The sequence below is a fragment of the Aplidium turbinatum genome, chromosome 4 (assembly GCF_918807975.1).
Source record: "Aplidium turbinatum chromosome 4, kaAplTurb1.1, whole genome shotgun sequence".
NCBI lineage: Eukaryota > Metazoa > Chordata > Ascidiacea > Aplousobranchia > Polyclinidae > Aplidium > Aplidium turbinatum.
The window spans coordinates 26558359-26583967 of NC_137475.1; the positions used below are offsets into that span (position 1 = coordinate 26558359).

The window sequence follows — 25609 nt, forward strand, 5'->3', positions numbered from 1 at the left end:
TCTAATAGCTTCAAACATCTGTAGTTACCTCTTTGCAGGGCATCTCCTTTGCCTTTATAACAGTTAATGATGATGCTCTCCTCCCAATCTTCCGGTACTGCACCCTCTCTGATGATATCATAGGCCAGATCCGTGGTAAGTTGGATGCCAGTGTTGCCGGATGCTTTGAGCATTTTAGTTGTGATGCCAGATGGGTCAGCTGCCTTTCCAGTTTTCATCGTTTTGAGAGCCTTAATGATCATGTCTTTGGTGATGTATATGGGTGGACCTTGGACAGAAGGTTCCGAGGTTGGGTTGTTGCGGTTCCAAGAGAATTCTTCATTGAGCAGCTTTTCGTAATGTTGCTTCCAAGCTAACTTCTTATACTCTGGTCATCAAGAGAGAGGTTACCATCCCTTATGCATTTCTCACCCGTGACATCTCCATTTTTCGTTTTTCATCTGCTTAGCCAAACGAAAGATTTGGTCACTTTTGAGATCTAAGTCGTTTAAATTTTCCTTAAATGTTGATTCTTTTGCTCTATGTATGATTTGTTTGGCTATACTTTTAGCTTCAATGTAGTCTTGTTTCTTGCCTTCTTTTTTCCACTGCTTGAAACATCGCCTTTTCTCTGCGACTGCTATGTTGACGTCGGCATTTCACCACCATGTTTGTCTGTGCCATTGCCGCTTCTTGGATTGGCCACATACTCTGCTTGCGGCATTCATGAGTCCCTTCTTCAGTTTGCGCCAATTCTCCTCCATGGTTACGGGATGTGTGTCATCAAGTTCTTCTAGGAAGGCGTGATGAAATTCCTGTTGGGCCTTTGGGTTCTTCAACTTCCAAGTTCTCAGCCTGGGCTTAAATTTGTGCCTCGTTGAGTGCGGAATGACGACTGATAAGTCACATTATTATCAGAAGGTGATGCTGGGAGACACATTCTTCCCCTGGGATCACTCTTACGTCCTTCACTCGCTTCAGGTCCTTTCTCCTCACAAGAATGTAGTCCACCTGTGTTTTAGATCCACCAGAATCATAGGTTATTAGATGACTGTCCCTCTTCCTGAACCATGAATTGCAAACTGCCAGACTGTGAGCAGTGGCAAACTCAAGTATTCTTTCACCCTCTGTGTTGCGTGTGCCACAAGCACGCCCGCCATGTACTTCCTCGTAGCCTGCCACAGCTTTCTCTGCATGTCTCTTCCAGTCTCCGCATTGGATTAGAAATTTTTGTTTGGGATCTTCATGGCAGCCAACCTGAGTTGGTCATAGAAGGCATCCTTGCTGGCATCACTGAAGCACACTTGAGGTGCGTAAACTGACAGGAAGTTGACAACAGAGCTACCAACCACAATCTTTAGTTGAATAATTCTGAGAAACGTTGGATGTCAAAGACCTTCTCAGTACACTTCTCTGCAAGCAGAAAGCCCACACCTGCTGTGCCTTGGTTGTTTCCTGACCAGCGGAGCTTGTACCTAGTGTCTTTCCCTTGTTTAATGCGCGCGGAATCACCTTTCCATCGAGTTTCTTGGAGGCAGCAGATGTCAATTCCTTTACGGGAGACTGTCTCTACAACTTCACTGGCTCTTCCTCTCACTGTTCCAACATTTAATGAAGCAATCCTGAACTTTGGTTGTGGGATTTCGCTGAATGACGATCTGGACGGCCCACTTCCGCCCTTACCGTTCACAACACCAGCAACTCCTATGTTTCTGGTCCGCGTTTACGTATAGCCTACTGTTTCTGTGCTTTGCCATATAATTTGGAGTGTATTTTTACAGGTTGGGCGTCCTCCCTAGCACCTAACTCAGTCACTCACAGCTGATTTAGATCACTGTTGTTGTTTGATGTGGTTGGTGGGTGTTGATACCTCATACGCCCTTTGAAGCAACTCTATGCGGTTTGGCACAGAGGCAAACATCATGTCTGACATACTATTTATGAGGGATAGTTCCCTGGGATGCTGTCTGGGTATCAGAGCGTATCCACACACCGGTGGGTCATGCATACCCTAGACTTTAAGAGGATCTTACTCCGAGCGCACGACTACATTACTGCATCAGCTACTACTGGCCGCAAGGACAGGTTCTCCAGGGGGACAGGACCTGTGCCGTGCACCTGTAATAGCAGCCTATGCCAGCCCGTACCCTTACGGTGTCACGAGACGACTCTGTAGGGGCCAGGTAGGGCTGGAAGCAAGAATGCATCTAAGGCTAGCCTACTACTACCGCCAGGGCACTTCTGCAACAGTCTACAAGCTTAAACAAGCAAGAAAGTCAAGCAGAAATAATCCTCTCTCCGCAAATAACCCCTCCTCCCAATTTTTGTTTGTCGTATCCAGGCTATTAGGCTACAACCGGTGGTTGAAGATTTAGATAAAAGTGCCCCTGACAGGTTGGATCCAAGTATAATAACTTTTTAAAGCATTTCCTAGCGCAGAATTACACTTAGCGAACTTTTTAATCCTAACCTCGTAGCTCGACTGGTTTGGGCGTAATTTAATCAAACGACTGCTCCGCAGCGCCACCACAGGCGAAACTCCATATTTCACTGCTCTGGGACGACTTTGGTGGTATTACGTCATCCTAAGTCAGGGGTTCTTAACCTTTTTTGTCTCGTTTACCCCTTGCCGAATTAAAAAAGGAAAGTTTACCCCCACAGTTTTGGTGGCCCCTTGTGATGTCATCGTGTCCAGTCAACCATGCGAAGAAATGCAAAACATACTTTTTTGTCTGAATTTACCTTGGCAAATATCAAAAACAAGCTGTTTATTTGCCGAAGACACGATTGTTTTTGACGGGGTTCCTGTGATTGTGAACAATAATGTCTTGGAACAGTCGTTGAAAGAGCTACCGTACTCGCATGTCGTCTTTGGGAAGTAAGTGAGATCGATTTTTTGTTTTAATAGTCAACAATGAAGAGAACTCTTGCTTCATACAGATAAGTAGTTGGAAAAGGTATAATAACTTCAAATGCACGCTTAGTCATCGTAGGAAACTCTTTGACTATTCCACACCAAAACTTCGAAAAGTCACCATGGCACGATAAGAATTTAGAACAAAGCGTTGTTGAACATTGAAGATCAATCAATTCATCTTTGCAAAGATCATCGTCAGCAGTACTTTCTAACTTGGCTTCGAAGGGATGAGTTATGTAAAGAGCCGTACTGTTAAAACTTTCACCTTCGAAGTAACCGTCTAAGTTCTTTTTTAAGGCGTCAAGGTGCTGGCATATTTCGACTTCGAGGTCAGAAATCTCGTTGCGACTTGTAGCCTACTGACTTTCCAATCATCAAATGTAGAAAAATTTGTCTAAATTCCTTTTTGAACTCTTCTACTCCACAAATCTAATTTTGTATGAAAGCCTTAATTTATGATTCAGTAAATTTACCCCCTCGGTAGGTGAAATTTACCCCCAGGGGGTAAATTTACCCCTGGTTAAGAACCCCTGTCCTAAGTGGACGTCGTTAGCAACGGATGAAACAAGCGCTTCCTAGATGTAATTGGTGGATCACAGTTTGGTCGGAGTTGGTACAAGCGGTTGCATTTTTCGAAGATTTATTGTTTTTTGCAGTTTAATAAAACTGTACTGGATACGTTCCTACAAAACCTAAAATATACTTGAAGTGAAAAATGAAGAAATCGTACGAATCATCATTCATATTTAATTCATCATCACTATTCAAAAATAAATAAAAGTTCTCTCTCTCTCTCATAATGTGCCTTCAGTTGGCCATTGAAATCCGGTGTAACGGCCATCTGGATCTGGAAAATTGTTTCGGATTCGCCAAACAATGCATGACGGCATCACAATCCGATTGTTGCTTCCGAGAGCATCACCTTGTAGTATACACTCCAACACATGCCTGTAGGCATTTTTACTTTAGTGGTATTAACAAAATCATCTTCAGTGAAGTGAACATATACGACTAGTTTTGTATGGCCCATCCCACTTTCGAACACTTGAAGAAAACTTTGACCATTTTCATTTACAAACCGCATGCGGCCCGCCACGCTGTATCACTGCGGCCCGCGGAAGGTATCAGCGTACAAGTATAACCAAAAATACTTTTCTTGAGGAGGTAAAGAGCACGAAGGCAAAAAATATTTTCCGGGAAGCATATTTTTGCTTTGAATACGATTCCACCGACCGACCAATCATATTGTAGTTCTAGGTGGGGGTTGTTTAAAGTTATTCCAATGCGATGGCCAGCCACATTGTCCCAGTGGTTGATTAAAACGTCTGTTTTCGAATTTCTGTGAGCATAGGAATGCTTATTTTAAGTTTGCAAATATCATGTAAACACTAGTGTGCGTTTCACCGTTATTGTGTTTCACGAGCAGTATTCTCTTTATGCAAGTTTTTGTTGGCAAAATAGGTCGGTGTGCCAGCTTAATTTATAATAAATTGGCAAAATATGGAACGCTTCACGATTTTGCGTGTCATCCTTGCGCAGGGTCAAGGGACCATGCTAATCTTCTCTGTATTGTTACAATTTTAGTATATGTACTGCCGAAGCATATGTACTGCCGAAGCAAGTACTGCAAAATGTTGTTAATCAACAAATTCTTGCCACGCTAATAAGCACCGCATGTGACAGTTGTCTATAATAAAAGAAAGACGGTTTTATAGACTCTCACAAAAAGGATGAAAAACCAACTCATTGCTTTTTTAGAGGGAAGACTGTTCATGAATTATGATAGAATTACGATTTTTTGGTAATTTTCACAAACGTTTGTTTCATGGTGCCTGGTGTCTTTTTCGCTGTTATTGGGACCTATTTTTTGCTGATATGTTTGCAGGTCACTATTGTTGCCTGTATTGCGATGTGTCAAACATTTTCTTGTTTGTTGAAATTGTTAATTGCAAGATATCATTTGTGAAACGAAGTGACAACACCACTCGCCATAAGTGCGCAAAACAAGTGGCCTCGTTTATTAAACATTGTTAAAGAAGTCAAAAGTGTTGTTAAAGGAGCTTGGCCTGACAGTAGCGTTGTTCGACTAATTGAGTTGCTGCGGTATTCTAAGATAAATATAAACAACATGTAACGCTGGATACTGGGTACGAAATGCGTTCTTTTCTAGCATAAGAGTCAACCTAACTAAAATTTTATTAGTGCGGCACGCCACAGCTCTCCTTAGTGCCAAAGTGGCCCGCATGCAAAAAAGGTTGGTGACCCCTGCTTTAGACCAACAGAGCCTCACACATTCACGTTTTGCAGTAGCCGTAGCATACTTTACCAAGTCATCACAGAGAAAGAATGTATCCTTCCCGCTTACTGTGACGTCACAGCGGTGTTGCCCTTTTTATTTTCGCAATTGAATGAGTGCCAGATTCGCCGATGTCAACGAAAGTTTGCAAGCGTGTAACTTAGTAGCCTGTTGATATTTTTTACGATTTGCTGGTCAGGGAAGTTTGTTAGTGTCATCTTTTTGGTATCTTAGGTAAATTTAGCGAATTTATTTACCTGTCAGAGGCACTTTAAGTTGACGGTAAGGCAAAGAAGCCAATCTTCGTCTCCACCCTCAGGCATGCCTTTAGGTGTCCTGCCAGAGACACAGCCGCATGCTCTTGAGCGGTGTAGAACCTGGCCCTTTCGATTGCCGTTCCAAGGTTCTCACCACTCGGCTATGCAGCCTATTCATTTGTGATATTTATTGAAAAGCTTAACTCGAACGAAAACTAAAAACAAGCCACCGGAACTCGAAGCCTGCTACTTTACAAGTAGCCTACTAGAAAGAAAACGTTTATTTTGTGTAATGGGTGCTGCGCCTGCTTTCTGCTACAAAGCAAGTCCAGCCGCAAATCAATGTCTATAAAATAATGCTGGTCTCAAAGCGTTTCCATGTTACTTAGGATGGAATGGTATTTTGTTTTGATTGTCGTCAGCGTTGAAAACGCTGACTCGAACAGATACATTGATATAAATGGCATGAGTGCAGTTACTGCTGAGTCAGATATTAATGTATATTCCACTCTAATGTTCACCTCAAAAGTGTGAAGCTTTTTTTTAGAAAATTCAAAAGATAGATCAGCCTGTCAAAAGGTAGATCAGCAAGTTCTTCCTGCGATTTAAGAGGGAGGTGCTTGGTAGGCCTACACTGCTTTGTTTTTGCATTGCAAATAGGTTTTGAATCCAATCTAATTTGGTAACGTCCAATTCTAGAGGAAAATACTTCTGAAACTGTTTCAGCACATTTGACAAACGGTCCTTAACCAGAGGTTTATCAACGTTTGATTCCACGTCATTAGTAGCCAAAAACTCTTTGGTAAATGAAAACATTTAAAATAAATCATTTTGAACCTTATTACGAAATGTTTTGGCTGCATAGCGGGGTGGTGAGAGCCCTGGAACGGCAATCGAAAGGGCGCCGGTGCGACACCGCTTAAAAGCATGCGGCTGTGTCTTTGCCGAGACACTTAAAGGCATGCCTGAAGGTGGCACAGAGGCAAACGAAAATGGGCTTCCTTGCCTTCCCGTCCACTTAATTTAAATATTCAACCATCTGGTGTAAGCCTGGATACTACAAACAAAACAACAACTAAATGTTTACTGTTTTGATGAACGCATCAATTTTAGATTTCATTGCGAAACATTTATATCTCCTCGGAGGGACAAATTAAGCTAGTGCAGTTTTTCAAGCAAATATGACATTGGCACAATTTCAAAAGCCAGTTGTCATTGCAAAAATGGTGTGGTCCAAGTCTGAATTTCATTCCGTTAAAAAAATCATGACTTAACTTTTCAACATTAATAGCCTTATCAAAACTTTGACTTTTGAAAGCCACCTCACTTCACAATGCAGGGGAAGCGTTTCAATATCCGATACCATTCCACCATATAAACTTGCAAAAATACAGTTATTGAGTGCGCGACTCAATAAAGTTAATAACTTTCACAGCTGCTCGCGATTTTGTTCGCTTCTACCTTTTTCTCGGCCTTTGCTATGTTGACGTGTATTGTTTTTGATATGATGGTCAGAAATAACAAACAACTGTACTGAACTGAACAGCGTCTTGCAGACAAGTGTAGGCTAATGTGCTGTACAGTGTACATAGTGCAAAATTGTTATTGCCTACTTTCTGCGACCCCTTGCGGAGTCGCAACCCCCCGATTTGGGAAGCCCTTGCCCTACTATAGTCTGATTCCGAGTTCCGACGCATGATAAAATTTCGCATCATAAAGTGTTGGTCATAAAGTATCATAGCCTAACGTCACCATAACGTTGGGACCATTTTAGTTATCTTTTTTCTTAGCACTATCCTGAAGTCACTCTGCTTGTTTCTGCTTATGATAAAACAAAGTGATTTTATTCTGTTGTGCAGTGAGCACAGGTGAAAGGGGATTCTAAAATTAGATTATAACAATATAACATGCACTGGGAAAAAAAAAAACAGATCATACTATAGGTAAAACCTGCTGTTTTTGAATTTATGCGCCTTATCAGAAATGATACTACGTTTTTGGGCATGAGATATCGCTTTAATTTCAGTCAACGACATCAGAGAAAAACACGCTGCTATATCTGATACCCAACCCAGTTAATGATTTACTGGCAGTGTCTTCTGGCTTCACGTTTCTAAGCAAAAAGACAATAAACGTCGCAGCGAACCAGATCAGTTTTCAGTTGAGAGAAAAGCAAATCGTTGTTGGAAAGCACGCGATATTGAGTATGTGTGACATTTATTCAGGCTTAGTAAGGTGGCATAGGCCTGCCTGTGTTCGTAAAACAGAAAGCAAAAACTTGTTTAAATTATAGCACCATTAGAAAAAGTAAACTTCGGGTTCTGAACTTTTGCCAGTGTAACATTGCATGATCATTATGATGATTGATGATCACAATGAAACAAGTTGTTTGACATGATTGTACTGTAGACTTGAAGCTTGTCACATGACAATTCGTTGTGGCTGAAGCGGCTATTGAAGTTTCTAAAACACAAAACAGTTATTGCTAACTTTGCAGCGGTGTAATGCGGAAAGGAAACGATTCCAACAAGTTGATAACTGTTCGCTTCAATGATGAAGGCCGAGCTTAAGATAAAGACCAGTAGCCTAGCCTAAGCAAATGTGACGTTGCGAGATGTAAATAAAAGTAAAGATTCTGACAGGAGTGTGATGTTTTACAAGACATTTGCGCCTCCGCCAGCTTTTTGTGAATTCATTCATGCAAAAGCAATGTAGTTTAGGTATTTTTTTCGAACCACGGAATCAGTGGTTTATGGCCTATTCCTTCAGATGCACCAGGAAGGCGACAAATGAACGAAAGAAAATCAACATTTAACTGCAGAAACAGTCGATGAATTAACAAACTAGACAAGATTTCCGTTTAACACCATGTAATTTCAGGTCATTAGATTGTTAATCGTGACAACTTAGAACGGATTAATAACATAGATATAACAAAATAAATTGTTGTGGGAAGAAGCTGATCGAGGGCGATGGAAGCCATTAAGTTGCTGCTCTTCATTGGTTTTGTGTCGTGTCTTTTATGTTGTGTTACTGAGGTAAGAAATTGTGTTTAATAATATCTGTCGCAGTTACGTCATGTCGAAAATTCCATTGCGATCAAGAACTTTGTTACGCAAAACATTTTTCATACGTGAGACTTCTAGCGTTCACACCCCAATCTCTTATGATAGTAGAGGATCTAAGCCAACATTTTTAAAGTCTGTAGTTCAGTCCAAACACACTTTACACGAGCAATATAACGAAACGAATAGCTACGCTTGAAAGTGGGGTTTAAATATTGAAGATGAGCTCTCTTTCCTGGAAACATTACTAAAAATGCTTTGTTTTGATCAAAAAGAGTTGTACCGGTACTTCTTTTTACTTTGAGAAACTTGACTAATTTTAAGGACTTGATTAAGTGTCCCTAGATTGATGCTGCCCTGTTAGAAGATTTGTGTGATCAGCCAAAGCAGTTAATTTGTTTTGCCTCAAATTGTTACTTTGTATTTACTTTGTTTTTAAATTACTTGCTTTCAGAGATAATAAACTTCTTGACTCTATCGTCATTGCTTCTGTGTTATTTTAAGGTCTAGCACACTGATCGGTAGCGACCATAAAATAGTTTAGTTAGTAAAAATAAAAATGTATGATGAGTTTTGCAAACACATTTTCGCTAGCCACGCCAAGTCGCTTTGGTCTGTTAAAGGAAGGGGCCGCCATTAATTATATTGCCCGAGTGGCCAGCGCCAGATGTAATGCATAATGAGGGTTTTAGACTTTGGATTTATTGAATGGGTTATGATAAATGCAATCTCCAAACAGGAAATTCATGAAGTCGTTTATTCATCGAGCTTTGGGTGAGCTTGGGCGGAATAAAGCAACATCATTATGTCCCTTTGTGATATAATTTCAAAAGCTGAGCTTCAGTAGAAAATCCTCCTTGTTGTACCACAAAACATATGAAGCCACAGGTAACATTACCGGGTCAACATATTCATTTTTAAGCACACACAAACATAACTGCCATTTTACACCAAAAATACATTTACATCGTGTCGAAAACGTTTGATGAAAATACTTGTTGGTGAAACTTTTTGTTACGTATTTAAAATAAATATGTGCAAATAGGGTAATGTTACTTGGCTTTTTATACTGCATGTTGTTTATAATTTCAAAAGTGTTAGTTGGACTCGTTGGTCAACTTCTTTGTCATGTAAACCGAACTGAACGGTGAGATGATGCAGCGGATCATTCGTATTTGCAATCACGCGACCCTAAAAACACTGCTGACCTCCACCTCATGATGGTAAAAACTGCAGAGTACAGACGTAGTTTGAACTTTAAAGTGTGAATTTTAGGCACTTTCTGAGTTCAGAGATTCTTTTTCGTTTTGCTTCGAGCGCTGAACAAAACAAATTGCTTAAGTTTCGAAACAAAAATGCTCTCTGAGAAACTTCTTTCAAAACGAAATCACGGCAAAGAATTTTGCTTTAAAACAAAATACAGTGGCCTATGTTAAAACTTTAAAATATTTGTCTTTCTAACAACCTTAAAAGCATTATTTTAATGGGTCATACATTGTCATCGTAGAACACAAAAAGTGCAATTGTCCTCGGGCGCTGGAAACCCTACATCGCGCATAATTATATATTGTTAGGTTTTTGATACGTTCTAGAATAGAAGCTACGTAGCTTCATCGGTTTCACATTTACCAATGGATCACCAGAGGTGAATTCATGGTTCATTGTGCTTGTAAATGCTTTTAGTTTAACACTTGAACCTGGCTTTTCCTACCTTATACCGGTACATTTGAACTTGTTTCCGTTTGTGGTAAGTGCTTGTAAACCCAGTTTCAAAATACTTGCCGCCATTGGCTAAACTGGTCATGCCACAAGCAGAAACAAAACCGTATCTGATGCCAATACCTATTGCAAGTAGGCCTATTTGATTTTTGTGGCAAGAAAACAAAAGCATCAAAAAGTAATGATTAGATTTAAAAACAACTTAAAGCACCTTCTGACGATCCCGCAAAGGTTGAAGCAGGCTGTAACGGTTACTTTGATAATAGTGATTCAATCTACTTCCACTGAAGTATGTAGCCTTCAATTTGGTGCTTGCACAACACGACGAGCAGACCACACACGTAGCAGGGCGCGAGATTATTCTTGAACATGTAGGACGTGCATTATCGTCAAAAAAAAAACACAAAGCTGAACGTCTGTTCACGAAAAGAGGTTTATCCAGTCACTGTGGTTTTCCCATTATTGAAGGATTCAACAAGACTACAGTATTGCTGTGTTATTAATTAAGCAATCCGTGAGTCCAGTGGGTGGCCGAAACATTTGTAACAAACAGACTGTGCCTTGATTGCGCTAAATTCAATTATTGTCATAACGTCTCCGTCTCGTTATAACAATTACAAGAAACTGAACATTTCGCACTAACGAATCGATTGAGAACATTCTTGGTAGGCTATTTATGGTTAGATATTTGGATTTCTTTCAATGCAAATTTCTTGTTTTGGTTTGGCTTGTTAGTGAAGAATTTTCTTTCGAAATAAAAGTAATTTTGTTTCTTAGTGCAATAGACTATGAAAACGAAACACGAGAAAGTATCTCAATTTACAAAGCACAATAACGGTTTGGAAAAGGTGACGACAAAACGAGCGCTAATACTGTAGTGTTTATGTTTATAATTTTGATGCTACGATACTACGATACTATAGGCATGGACTTCTACTATTTAGAAGTCCATGCTATAGGGCTAGACCTGACTGCGTCACCAAACCGTTGCCTAATAAGTTTCACCATATCTTTTCTAGCAGTAGTTACAACGTTCATCTGATGAATGCGAAAGTAAAAGTTGAAACACAGATTGTTTTAATGTTTCACTGAAGTAAAAGTAGAAACAACTCGTAGGCTACGTTTTTGCTTTTACTTTCGCATTCATCAGATGAACGTTGCAACTACTGCTAGAAAAGATAGTAATCCTGATCATTACCCAAATTTTTCAGTATTCAACTTTTACGATAAGCAGATTTATTTCTCTTTTTTAGTATAAAGTAGACAATTGAGCAGCATCAAGTGCTTGTTGTTAGCCTCCGCATAAGCTACAATAAAAGCGTTTTCCAGAAATTTTCGTTCTTCAATATCCAATCTTGTTTATGTTTGTGAAAAATTCCATCTGGTTTTATCCAAAACCATTTTAAGTAATTTACTCTCACCAATTAATTTCACGTAAGGATAACACCGTAAGGCCGAGATTGTAGAGTTCGCGATGCATTGGCTCGTCGCTTAGAAATTGCATTAGCGTCATAAGTTGGCATTAACTTGCCTTCCAAGATGAGACGTTTGCAGAAAAACCTACTCAACTCCAGTTTTAGCAGCTGTTGAAAATGTCTTCAATTTAACATTTGTAAATTTGCTGCTTTTTTCTTTTTCTTCTGGCTTTATACCCACTTCGTCGGGTCGCCTGTGCAAATTGCAGTCCTTCACAATCCACATCACTCTGTCAACAGCATCTTCCTCCTTCACTCCCACTATTTCCATATTATCTTCTGTCACACAATCTCTTCAAATCATAAATGTTAAATTTAGTTATGTTCCAAATGGTCACGCCCAATGATTGTATAACTGTCCGAAAACTCAGTATTTAGTACAATTGCAAGTAGGACATCATATGAAGCCGAACGACAAATTTCTCAATACAACGTAATCATAACGACCGTCCGTTGTAATCACAGCTATCATTTTTAGCACAGTAAAACATAAACGTCAATGGACAAACTCTTCACAATCGTATCTCACAAGAAAGAAGAAGTAAAATTAAAAAACAATTGCAATTCAATTTTAGTGCCAATGAATATCTTAACCTTTGAAACGTTTTTTTGGCGGATTTGTTTTACTTTTTATTTGGTTAAGGTACTTAAAAATCGCCCTACTCATGGGATAATGTTTCATAGGGAAAGAATAGACGAGCATCGCACTCAAGAGTGGATTTCGACATGCTGCCAGATGAAAGTAAGCGTAGGCTACTATTTTGAAAAATAACACTTAGCCTGATAATAATTATATTAATTAATCAGTAATTCAATGAAAGGTAATTTACCACGTCAAAACATTAATTTCAAAGCAACCATTACCATCCTCAACAACTGTAATCAGAAGCTTGGTCAGGAGGGCAATTCCCCCTTCGAAGTAGGCCTATTTTGAATAAACATTTTACCTTCTGTTACAGCATCACTTGACAGAGTTTTACTATAGATTTAGGCTGAAAGTACTCTCAAAACGCGCAACTTCGAGGTATTTTTTTCAAAAATTTCTAGGGGTTCCCTCAGATCCCCATCTGGGAGCTTCGCTTTCGCCAACTCGTACCGTTGCTCGTACCCGGGCCTAATGAAATTCGCAATAATACTTTTTGTCCCCCACCCCGAAATTTTGTGTTGGCTACACCCTTGACTACAACCCAAGATTTGAACATTTTACCAGAAAATTAAGTCAGTTTTTGTTCAGCAAATAGACTGATGTGCATTCAGAGAAAAGCTTATTATTCTTTGTGGTGTGATCCTCGAATCCAATTTATTTTATGACACAACGTGAAGAAATGGTTCACTTGTAATTTAGCCTACTTGGAGTATCGCCAAATGCATTTGCTAATTGCAGTTGCCTATTACCCCACAATCATGGATTAATTCGGATGCTGGACTGTGCTGTGACCAATTGCTTATGCAGTAAACTAGACAGAACTTTTCAAACAAATATTCGCAGTTGGAATGTCAGTAAAAGCCTTGAAGTCCTAAACGACTGACACTGAAAAGAAAGGCTGCGTCGCGCTGAGTACAATTCACTGCCGCACGTTGAATAGACGTCGCTTTATGGCCTGCTGTATGAAAAAATGTTAGATTCTGTTTGCTCTGGGAGTGTTTGTGATCTTGGTTTCCGCTCATGTGATGAAATATTAACCAACCTTATTAGAGTTTATTTGTGGTTTTCTCGGAAGGAAACATTGTTTTTGAAAACCAATTTCTTATTCATATTAAGTTTGACATTTGTCAACTGCACTACTGCAGCTTGATTGAAACGCAGATACCAATTACGGCAGGAAATACAAACACACGAAAAACAACAAGTAAATCAAATCAGTCAGGTTCGGAAATTCGCATAATTAATAGATAAAGTTTTGCCACCGAAAAGGCGGATTCTTCAGTATCTTATTCAAGTAGAATTCTCTAAGATATGTTATAGACATTTGAATATGGACGGAGTTGTTGGTTGGACAGTGCTGCTTTACAGGCATTGTGTGCGATTCTCAATCAACAGCAAATTTTACATTTTTAAACTTTGCATCCCGCCAATGCTGCTATTCGTTTCGTGAATATGTTTCAATCCCATTCTGTATGAAGGTGCATCCGTAGACAACCTAATATCGAACATTTTACATCACGATTTCCAATAGACTAAGTGTGTCGGAAATCACCGGTGGTACAGCAAGACGACGTACCAAAAGTTTATTTTGTTAAAGATAAAGTTTTATTGTATTTTGTTTGAAATACACCTTGGCGATATTAGTTCGTACTGACCGAGCACTTTATATGCAAGGCCACGCATTTTGCGCTTCACAACGCTTTTTGCGTTCCTATTTCTTAAGTAGTTTATTTTTGTTTCAAGTAGTCTACATCACGAAACGAATTTGATATAATTTCAAAATGAAACCTCAAATAAGTTTGTGCCAAAATAAAACAAATTTTTTTAAAAACTTCTCACCTTTGGTCTATTTCTGACGTCATATTTCACGAATAAGATCTCGTCGCTAGCATGCCAAGTTGGTCTGACTAAAATTGCGTAGCTACCGAGCGAAGGTAAACGTTTTCTAACATTAACAATGATATTTTTACAGATGGAAAGTTTGTTATAACTGAATATCATGAGACGCTCAGGATCAGTTTATTACTTTCTTAGATGTGGAACTTTAAAAAAGAATCATTTGTAGCTGACCAATGTGACATCGCGTCTTTGGCAAATGTTTTATGTATAACATGTGTTCGTTAGCAACTGGCAGAAAATAACTTCAACCGTTGATCGTTGATGATCTCCATGGATGTTGCGATAACAAATATTGTTTATCATTGGATTACAGTACATCCAACCAACATACACAACTTATAACTAACATCGTTCATTACACACTTTAACATATGTTGGCCTGAATCCTCGTACAATTTTCATCAGCACAACTAATCTTATATCGTGAGTTTCATTATTTTTCTTTTAAGCCTAGCCTATCCATCAAGTAAACGAAATAGACATTAACAACACAAGCACAATGATTAAGTCACATTTCGAATGCGTATTTGAAGTTATGCACATCGTCAACGGATTAGCTTAGGTCACGTGTCCAAGTTTCACTTGTTTTCGTTTTTTCGAAATCCTCGAAAAAATCAATCGATTTGTTGTTTCCTTTGTAAGATTTAAGCCTTTGAGCCAAATAAGATGATAAAAAATTCATAGTTTATATAAACACTATAATAAATTGACGAGATGTTTCAGGAAAGCGTTCCATATCAGATATGTTAGCCATTTCAACTTGTCGTCTCTTTCGATATTCTATAAATGTGAAACATTGAGCGCAACCAAAGCAAAACATCTGCTCCATCGAGTTGTCTTGCACTATGAGTCAACCAACGAGGCAACCAATTTATAAATCAGAAAATTTGAACTTTTGGCTTCTTTTGTTTTAAGTTTTAACCTAACAATAAATGCGTAGCTTTTTTTACTAAATAACTTTAAAACCATTCATCTTATTAGCTTGAACTTTAGTTTATTGGCGCTTTATAAACTTTGAATAAAGCAGAAAAATGACTTCCTTAATGTTTCTTTGCCGCAATTAAACATCACCTTTCGTAGTTTTCCACTGAAAATTAGGCTGCAGACGTTTCATACGCTATGATCGATGTAAAAAATTGACTTTGTAAGTTTTGATGACCCAAACTACGATGTTAAGCTAGCAGTCAAGGATTGACCGTCACCATGTACAATGTTTGGTTTGAAGGGTGCCAGTCAATTGTTTCTCTTGGCATCTCTAAAATAACTGACAAGTCAATCACATCTCTTTACGTCGTTACCCCCAAGTTCCTCTCCACCCCCGCTTACATTTTTCCTCCATGATATCTTCAATGGTAGTTGATGCAGTTGACCCGCCAATCCCATCAGAAAGTGTCGAGCAAATTTCATTTTTGTATTTGTAAGTAAGTTGCCCAGTTCTGGCATTCTAATTCTGATTTTTGTTATTGTGTTGTTTCCATTGTATTCTTTGTAAAGTTATACGTAATGAGCGACCAGGTAGTGACCTTGGTCCTAGGCATTTGTTTTTTATATATGTTTAACAATCATCAGAGCTGAAAAGCATTCATTGTCATATGAATTTTCTTGGCAGAAATCCAACTCTCACTTCCATACGTCTTAATCGGTTTTATACGGCATGATGGCATCATATTGCGAAAATTAACACTAAAGAATATGTAGTGTACACTGTACAGTACCTTCAAAAAGCTCAAAACCTGTATATTATTTAAGTGTGGACTTCTTTTCATCGTTCTCTTCAGTAGCCGTAGCCTACGAAATTTCTGTGAGTTTCTTTGTTGGCCAGATAGAATCTATAGGTGGGAATTACGGTTCATAAGTAATTCATGATTTTAAAGTAGATAATAATTTAACTCTAAGCGTACGGCTGTTGCGTTTGAAAATACATCCCTGTTAAAGCAACGTAGCCGCTTGCAATAATGAGACAATAATTCCAAATATTTGTTGCACGTGTAGGCTATGCATGTGATGCAGGCTTTGGACGACCATTACTTTAAGATTATTTTTTAGAAAACATTTGAAAAACATTCTGACAGCATTTTTTCTTAATCCTCTCTTTGATTGGCAGGTAATTGAATAGTTAGACATCCGTACCTCTATAAATCCCTGTGTCTGGTTATAAACTGAGAGGAAATTCTGTCATCTTTTCTTTGTGCAAACCGAATAATCGGCAAAGCGGAAAAGCTGATAGGCGTAATCCTGGTGTTTGACGTTTAATACTTCGATGTACAAAGTCATCTATCTTTTCAACGTCTCTTTATGAGCAAGAGGGAATGGTGATATTCTGATAGCAACCTGTTTCACCGAGATGAAAAATATATGTTTTTTTAATGAAATTAACTTTTGTTTGAACAGAAATGTGCCAAAGGAAAAGATGTGGCAGACGCCCCAAAGGTTCCTGGTGTCGAGTGGTCATTGACGACAACGGAAAGCGCCAACCTACGTGTATTTGTCCTTTATCGTGCAACATGAGGTAATTTAACTAGCAAGGGTAGCATCAGACCTAAGCGAAAGGTACTTGACAACGTGACGAATTGCCACCTCTCAAAATTGAGAAAATTTTCAAATTTTTCATGACTCAATATGCAAAAATATCAGAATTTCTTGGATGACAAAGTGCTCATAGTCCCTAAAACTACGATTTCGTAGTTTAGAGGCTCCTATTATTCTAGGGCTGATTAAGAAGGGCTGAATTATGGCAAATCGTGAGTGAAGATTCCTGCCACTGACAGGATTATATCACAAACCATCTGAGCCATTTGTTTTGATTCAATGAAACCTCAACTTATTATATTGTTAACTCATGTATCCGTTACTGCCATACATGACCAAAATCAATTATGTCGCCCCTCTTAGTCTGCTTCTCAGCACTTATAGTTGAGAATTTCAATTACTCACATCTTCACATTTTTTGTTTTATCAGGTAAAGTAACGTTTTCGGCGTGATATCTTTCGTATTTCTAATAGCGATTTCTTCTATAGAGGATGTTATCTTCACTCCTTTTCTGTGCCAGTAAGAACAGAACTTTTTTAAGGTTTAAACCTGGTGTCGGCCTAGCTTATTGTATTACCTGAATGAAGATTAGCTTCCATTTCAACCACCGGGCTTGAGCCAAGATACGACGACTGGATGTACTTTTGCTTCACTAGCCATACCTCAAAACACGACAATAACCAAACTCTTTGAATAAATTCTCCTTGTTTTTTAGTGACATCTCACCAGTCTGCAGTGTATTTGGAAGGCAATATGATAACGAATGCTTGCTGCATAAGGAAGGATGTAGAAAGAAAAAAAATATCAAGATAGCTTACAAAGGACCTTGCATCGGTACCTAACTATAACTTGTTGAAGATGATGAGTTTTATTTTCTTAATTTTTTAATCAAATTGCTTTAGGTATTGTTCTATAATGCTTTCAAAAAAACTTTTGTTTTAATGAGAAAAAAAATCATTTTTTCAAAGACTTGTTTTTTGACAATCCGGTCTTGATAAATTTAATTGCAAAAGCTCTGTGAATTTTGTTACAAACATCACCACCACATCTTAATCAAAACCCATAATAGGCTACGTAGTTTATTATGATGTTATTCAATAAACAGTACGTTTTGACTTCAATATAGAAGTAAAGCTTACCTCTGCCGACACAATACTAGCCTATGTGGTTTCCATTTACAAGTTGTGTATTTCAGACTTGTTTACTGTGAAACGAAACGTTAGCTTAGACATAAATCACATCAGTTAAAATTGTCAAAAGCCAAATGGTAACTGTTATTAAAGGGTTTGCCTAAAATATGTGAGATTGTGATAAAAAAAATATTGCTCTTTTGTGGGTTGTAACCTACACTTGCAGCATGACTTGACGTATTTCATATTCTTTGCAGCTTCTCAGGCCAAATGCCGTTCCGATGAATTACGACAGTTTCCTTTCCGCCTCCTGGATTGGTTTATTCATCTCAAAGACACTGATGAATTTGGAACCATCGATCCAAAAAGGTCTATCGCCACCATCAGCAAAGCAGAGATGAAAGAAGTTGCAGAAGTAGAGATGCATTTGTGTTTTTAAAATCAAAAATCATTCACTGTTGTAGGCTACTACAAGTTTTAGGCGGGAGCAATGATTGCGGTAGATTGTTGCAGCCACTTTACCTTTAGACTTGAAAATGTAAAAGAAAAGTAGTGTGTTCTACAGATCAGACAAACAATGTAAACATACAATTAAATATCCTGCTGAACACCAATGCTTTGATGTGGTGTTTCTGCGTTCTACCACCCCAATGCGCCAAAAAATAAGATGTTGCGCTATTGTACCAATATCAATAACCGTGGACTCACTAGAGCCAATGATACAGCAAATTTGTGGACATGGCTTTGAAGTTGGTCGTATCATTATCACCATTAATTTTTTTTCCATTTTGTGTGCCATTGTCATGGTTGATAAATTACATTTAGTTACCGCATATCCAGCCGTTTGAGCGCTCGAGTTTGTGAACGAAGCAATGGCAACGAAACAATTGCTACAATAGTATTTCGAGTTGTTCCCTCTGTGATCCCAGAGCGGATATGGCGTTGGCTTTCCAATAATGCAAACCTGGTTCGACACCCGGGTTTATCTGGTTGTTGATATAGGATGGTCATTTTATTTTTGTTTGGATGCGAAACGCCGAAACATACATAAAACAAAAACTGACAGTGTGCATCCAATGAGAGAGTGCGAAAGACCGTAGCCCTGAAGGCGTAGGAGGTCGTCGAGTCTGCACTCTCTCATTCAAATAGTTATACGAAAAAAAAGTATTGCGTTTTTAAATATTGTAGCAAATTGACACAAAAAAGAAGAAGGAAGGAAGAACAGAAAAAAAAACAAAAACAAATACAGATACTACAAAAAATAATAACAATTAACATAGTCAGGTAGTGGATGTCGTTTCTATAATTCTTGATTATTGAAGAAGTGTTTTTTGCACATTTTACTGAAAAATTTGAAGCCTTTTTTCATGTTTTTTTTCTTCATATTTTCAGGTAAACTGTCCCATACCTTGATTCCCATGCATTTTAAACCTTTTTTGAAATAATTGGGTATTTGCCTGTTTAGTATAAAGTGAATTGGAGCTTGAACGTCGGGTGTTACACGAATGAATAGCTGATACATGTGTAAAGAAAGTTTTGAAGTTTTCCGGTAGTTGATTATTATAAAATTTGAACATAAATTTGCTTATTTCTAGTTTATAAGTAGAATTAACAGTTAGTATTTTATTTTCTTGATGGAGTGGCAGTAATTTAGTTTTCCTTTCAAATGCTCCTGTAACGGTTTTAATTATCTTATTTTGTCTAACTTGGATTCTATTCAAGTATTTTGTGGGTGCGCATCCCCAGTTGATAATTCCATATTATAGGTGCGAGTGTAGAATGCTATAATAAATATTGATGAGAACTTTTCTAGAAGTAAATTTTCGTATCGCTATAGAGCTCAACTCTACGCTACCCAGGGCATAATAAATTCGGTGGGCATAATTGCTGAAGGAAAAGCGTCCGGGGGAGAGAAACTGGCCATTCTACTCTCATTATTGCGTACCGAAGGTCTGGTGTGATATGAACCTTATCTTTTCATTCCAAAGCTTAACAACTGAGCATGGGACCACCACATTCATTTAGTGATACCTAGTAGATGGAATAATTTACAGGCACTAGCGTTTCGAAAACCGAATATTTCACTTTGTTTATCTCGGTAACCGGGCCTGCGTCAATGATTTGAAACCTTTGAAAGCACGTGAAAATATGCTAGACCACTAGATTCACAGAATCAACCAATAAATATGGAAAATAGGTCAACAAGATTTAAGTTATTTTCATAGCAAAGAATACTTCGTTGTGGGTTATAAGCTTAGAAGCAAGTCACTTACGGTAAAATACAAAAGCGGCCGCACTTTAAACACCTCTGCTAAGCGACTCTTGATCTCAGCGTATATAAAAAAAAAAGGTTATTAACTGCATTTATAATATGATCTTTCTCCAGTAAAACCATTTACAAACTGTGTTCAAAGTATTATGCTTCTCGGTTTTACAAAATACTGTTTCAATCTTTATCACTTTTATTATCCATGTTCAATTTGTTTATGCCCATAACTGTTGTAACTTAAAATTGCAGAATCATGAAAATGCAATTCAATTACAGTAATTTATTATATACTTTTTAGTGGAAGTTTCAAGAACTTGACAAAAATCACGACGGAAAATTAAACAACCGAGAACTGAAGAGATTTCGTTATGCACTGATGCCACTGGAACATTGTGCAAAAGAATTCTTCAAGTAATTTTAGTAATAAAATAAAACTATGTACAATACCTATAGCTCGTCCTTGTTTTTATATAGCCTACTTGCAGCGCTGTAGAAAACTTTTCATCGGTATTTTCAAGAAAGTTTTGTTGAAAACACAAAAAGTTTTTACACATCTGACCAAGTTTACAGCTTCATTCCTGCCTTCATTGTTTATTAGGGCATGGTTGATCTCTAGAAATTATTAGTTGGGAGTTTTTAATACAAGATTGACTAAAAATTTTTTCTTTCGTTCAAAACATTGATAATAATTTATTTTGTTTTGTCCACAAATTATCTTTGTTGTTGATGAAGTACTACCAATGTTATCATTTTTAAACTTAAACGATCCCATTTACCAAGTTTTCTTCTTCTTCAACAGATTAACCATCTTTGATCAGCTGTGGCCTCCCATTTGAACTCCCTACATTTTGCTCTGTTTTCTGTTTTTCTAGGTAGTTTTTCTTGCTTGTGCTTCTGGCATACTTTTTATTTACGTAATTTGCTTGATGTTGTCAAAATGTTTCATTCTTTGTCGTCCTTTTGTTCGTTTGCCTTGCACCATCTCAGTCAACATTATATTCTCCAACGAGTTGCTTCTCGTTATATGTCCGAAATATCTTAATTTTTTGATAATAATATTGTTAATCAGACTCCAGTCATTGTCTATTTGTTGAGTAACAAACTCATTTGTTTTTCTTTTCATCCAGCTGATACGTAACAGCCTCATGTAGCACCACATTTCAACACTTTTTAACTTTTTAAAGTCACTTTTTATCGTGCTCAAATAAGCACCGTCGTTGATTGAAATCAAGATACCTGTTTGTGCCAGTGGCTCAATGTCCACTAAAATTGACCAACAACACATCTCTGTGGCTACTTACAGTACTTGACTAGCTCAGTGGCCGAGTGATTTTGCCTTCAGCTCTGGTGCTGGTAGATCTGAGATCGATTCCAGGTCGGGTCAAACCGAAGACTTTAAAAACGGTACCGATTGTGTTCTATCCTGCATAGAGCAGTTAGAATGAGTCGGGTAATAATGTGGTAACATCGTAAACCTGATCTAAAAACGAGCCTTGTCGCTAAAAGACCTTAGCTGTTGTAGAGCGACAATAAATAAAACCATAACATTATTATTATTATTACTTACAGTACTTAGGTGACCATAAACGGAAGTCTGAATGAAAGTCTAAAATTATCTGGCTCGGTTCTTTCATCCCCGACACTCGACTCATAGGCCTGACCCCACCGAGAAAGGCGTCTTTTTGTGGCTCAAATACCATTAAGCTTCGTACAACTCCTTCGCCTATATTCTAGGAATAATAGCCTACTGGCTGGTCCCTTGTAAGATCTTACGTAAACGTTCCCCTGCAACAAGATACTTATTTATACCAATTTATTGCAAAAAAAAGTATCCAAGGATGTATCTGTGTAATTAATTGTTTAGGTGATTAACTATTTAGTAAAACGTCCATTCAGCAGTCAGTAATTATGTCGATTAAAGTTTTTCAAACTATCCTATGTCCAGTAGCGTAGCCAGGAATTTTGAAAGGAGGGGGTTTTGACCGCCCAGCGGCGGGGGGCCTGGGGGCCCTCCCCCAGAAAATTTTGAAAAATTACTTTGAATTTGGTGTATTCTGAGAGCATTTTCAACAAAAATGTGGGTACGAATATTCCTGTAAAGTGGTGCTGTCTGGTACCATAGCAAAAGGATAAGATCATGTTTTCTTCGGCATTTTTTTGAAATAAAGTTAAGTCTCTGTGTTTTCTTGTTGCTAATTCCTGGCTGAGATGTTTGAATGTTTGGTATTGGCAAAACTCGCCCTTTTAATGCAATTTTGTTTAAAACTAGGCAATTTTTTATTAGACTGAAAGCATCATTCTCAATATCGTGACGTCACACGCGTGCCAAAGGGGGGGGGGGTTGTAACCCCCCCCCCCTTTGGCTACGCCACTGCCTATGTCAAGGAGACTTATCTAAATGCAATCAAATCTACTGCGTTTTTTTATACATTTCTGTCAACTATAGCCATGTAAATGCCGTAGAGTGCAGAAATATCAGTGTGAACTTTTCCTTTCAGAAAGTGTGACACTGTTAAGAACAAGAAGCTGACTTTGGATGAATGGCAATCATGCATGGTTGATGGTGCTTGGAAGTGGTTTCAAAGCAGAAACGGTGAATTGTTTTACAATTAAACAACGTTAATGCAAATGCAATGCTTGGATACATCGAACAAGTAGGCTAGTGTTAATATTATGTCTTGGGTAAATCTTCAGTAGCCTTTTTCCCGTTGTTGATGTAGAAATATTGTTTTAGGCTTTGTTAACTAATAGCCTACTTTTCTAATCAAGCTAGCAGTTTTAAGGTCAAATAAATCAGTGCTTCCTAATCTTTTTTAAGCCAGGATGAAATGTTTCCACCTAACAATTTCGTGTTTAAAGAAATGAAGTTTCCGCGTTTGTAGTTTACGCTTGGTATCATTTGTTTTTATTCACCACTTTTTATCAACCGATTCCTTACAACGTGTGCTGGCGTCTGGGCCCAGATTGGGAGATCATGCCTTTAGAAAGTCAATGCGTTTACCGGTACGATGTCAAGTCCTTATAGCGATCATTTTTCATAATCATTTTTTCCCAAATTGGCAACGTTTTTTCATGGCAGAGGTGCGGTTTCCCCCGACTAGTACCCCTTTTCCTGCGTCTTTGGTCTTCTCTGATGATGTGATAAACAGTAGGCTATCTGCTTGTAGGCCTAAAGTATCTTTGCAGCATGGAGGAATATAAAAAGTTATTTGATTTGAATCTTTATCCTCGTACAGACAAAGCCTTTGATAGGTTATTCTTGTCAGTCACGCATACTTGTACATGCATTGAACCACTAACGCAGGCAGGTTACCGAGATTGACAGTATGAAGTTTCCGCTTGTTGTCTGTGAATTATTCCACCGCTATGTGCCGCTCAATGGAGAGCAGTTGCTTGAGCGCACACCCCGAGAGCCAAACCAGCACGCATGAGGTTTCTTTGTATACAAAGTCGGCCACTAAGCTAACGGGGCGAACGTTAGAAAAGATATATTGTTACAGCAGCGCAATGTTTCTGTATGGGATAATTGAAGCTTGACAGTTCAGTTTGCAATTGCAGCATACCAGACTTAGAATGAAATAGGGGGGAAGACGAGGCAAAACGGACAACTTCGAAGTGCTCCATTTGAGCAAACAAATCAGATATCATGGATTTATTGCGTTTTTTGAATTAACATGTCACTTAACAACAATTGCCTAGGCCCTAGAGTATGAAACCTAATGTGTTTTTATTTTTTAGTTTATTTGCAAAACATGATTTTTATTCTGGGTGTTCTTTTTGCCCCGAGCATGGGGCAAAGCGGACATAGTATATGACTGCTTTGCCTAGAAGTTTGTTTTGTTAATTATTTGTCAAGATTAAGCGATTTTTTGTAAGCTTGTTAGAATAAAAACAGTCAGGTTTGGTGACCAATAAAGTTTTTTTAAAGAAAGCTTTCGCCGCCATAAAGCCAACTTCTTCGGTATTCTTATTCAAACAGAATAAAACAAACTATTTGTCAAACAGTGTGTGACAAATGCATCTTTGCTGTTTCAGGCTAAGCTGTTTCTGCTTCAGCCTAAACAATTTTCAAGCTAAACAAACTACTAATTCTTTTAGGCTGTGTTGCAAGTGATATCCATATGTCTATTTTTCCCCAATCATTCATTGTCCGCTTTTCCTCAAACAAGTTACATAAAAAAGTTTATATTGTATAAGAAAAACTAAAATATGCAAAAGCTCCTTTTTTGAATGATAGTGATCCATTGTTTAACAATGTTCAAAACTAAAAGAGAAACAGAAATTTTCAAAAAACACCTAAAGATCATCACATTTTAGTAGACAAGTTTTTATAACAAAGTATTGAGAAGGCCATTTCGACATCTTTGCCACCGAGTGTCGCACGAAAGTTTCAATTTTTGTGTGTGGAATATTCGTTCAAGTAGTTTTAGAAGATCGAGAAAAAAATTGTTGTTTGTGTTTGTAGCTTTTTCAGAAAAGCAAATGTCCGTTTTGTCCCGCCTTAACTCTTAACACCTCGGCAGTAGTTTTCAAAACAGACCAGCGCTTGATTGTCGTAAGCAGCTTTAATGGAGGGCCTACAAAACAATAGTGGGCGATGGGATGGCGCAGTGGATAATGCTCTCGCTTTTCAACTATGCAATCCTGGTTCGACTGTTGGCTTAAGCTGGTTGTTGAAAATCACCGCTCGCCTATACCACAGGTGTTATAAATATTGTAAGCATAGTCGCTGAAGTAAAGGCGGCCTAGAGAAAGGAACTGGCCACCCTACTCTGTTAGTACCGAAGGCTTAGCATAATGAGAACCTTATCTTCTCATCTTCTGATGCTTGGATTCAGATATGGGACTCACCTTTACAACCACAATGCACAACGCTAATTGCATTTGCTCATTGCCATTTTTTTAATTGAAAAGCAAAGAATGAAAGATATTTTGTATAGGCCTAATCCAAAACCTAATTAATATTTGAATAAGGCGTTTGCATTCTGCTGGTAGATCTATGCATGCTAACCTACTGTATATTATGTTTTGTGCTATCACCTACCGTACCCTATGAGCAAAAGATCTTAAAATAGATTTACATGATAAAACCAGAACACTTTGTTGTGAGGCGCTTTAGAATGGAACTTTTTAACGTTGTAGGCTGTAGCTGTTGTGATTTACATGACTTGCAGCATTTTACTACATTGCTAAAAACATATTTAAAAACCTAATCATCTCACAAATCATGATTTTAGGTACCCGCATTCGACCACCTCTTAGAGAAGGTAATGAAGCAACTATCCAGTAACCATCACTCGTCGCGTAAGAAATTGAGGCGGCTTCAAATAAATTCGGAAGCACCATTTCAGCATTTTTATCAAAATCATAATGAAGTTGAGGCAACAATGTTCAACAAGCCTAATAAAAATGTTTTTTAGCACTAAG

The 25609-nt window shown here is 38.1% G+C and overlaps 1 protein-coding gene, 1 long non-coding RNA gene and 1 pseudogene across 2 annotated transcripts; 1 reads left to right on the forward strand and 2 right to left on the reverse strand.

Moving 5' to 3' along the window:
- Positions 1-4390: 4390 nt before the first annotated feature.
- Positions 4391-4506, reverse strand: LOC145769713 (U6 spliceosomal RNA; annotated as a pseudogene).
- A 3827-nt stretch (positions 4507-8333) lies between these two features.
- Positions 8334-25609, forward strand: LOC145769413 (SPARC-like). Its single transcript, XM_082581050.1, has 8 exons — positions 8334-8487; positions 12393-12450; positions 16645-16762; positions 17499-17617; positions 18171-18328; positions 20481-20593; positions 22681-22775; positions 25420-25609. The coding sequence occupies exons 1-8, from the start codon at positions 8422-8424 to the stop codon at positions 25470-25472; spliced, it is 780 nt and encodes a 259-aa protein (XP_082437176.1). The 5' UTR covers positions 8334-8421; the 3' UTR covers positions 25473-25609.
- LOC145769414 (uncharacterized) lies at positions 15964-17508 on the reverse strand. The gene is made up of 3 exons (XR_014289007.1): positions 17361-17508; positions 16384-16584; positions 15964-16082 (listed from the first exon to the last, which is right to left on the reverse strand). It is a non-coding gene; the product is annotated as an uncharacterized LOC145769414 (long non-coding RNA).

What these genes read in the sequence shown, in the direction of transcription:
- LOC145769413 (XM_082581050.1), top strand. Translation starts at nt 8,422, where the DNA reads ATGGAAGCCATTAAGTTGCTGCTCTTCATTGGTTTTGTGTCGTGTCTT. An exon ending in TTTTATGTTGTGTTACTGAG is followed by an intron (nt 8,488 to 12,392) that starts GTAAGAAATTGT and finishes AATGTTTCATAG; the next exon opens with GGAAAGAATAGACGAGCATC. An exon ending in CCTTTATCGTGCAACATGAG is followed by an intron (nt 16,763 to 17,498) that starts GTAATTTAACTA and finishes CTTGTTTTTTAG; the next exon opens with TGACATCTCACCAGTCTGCA.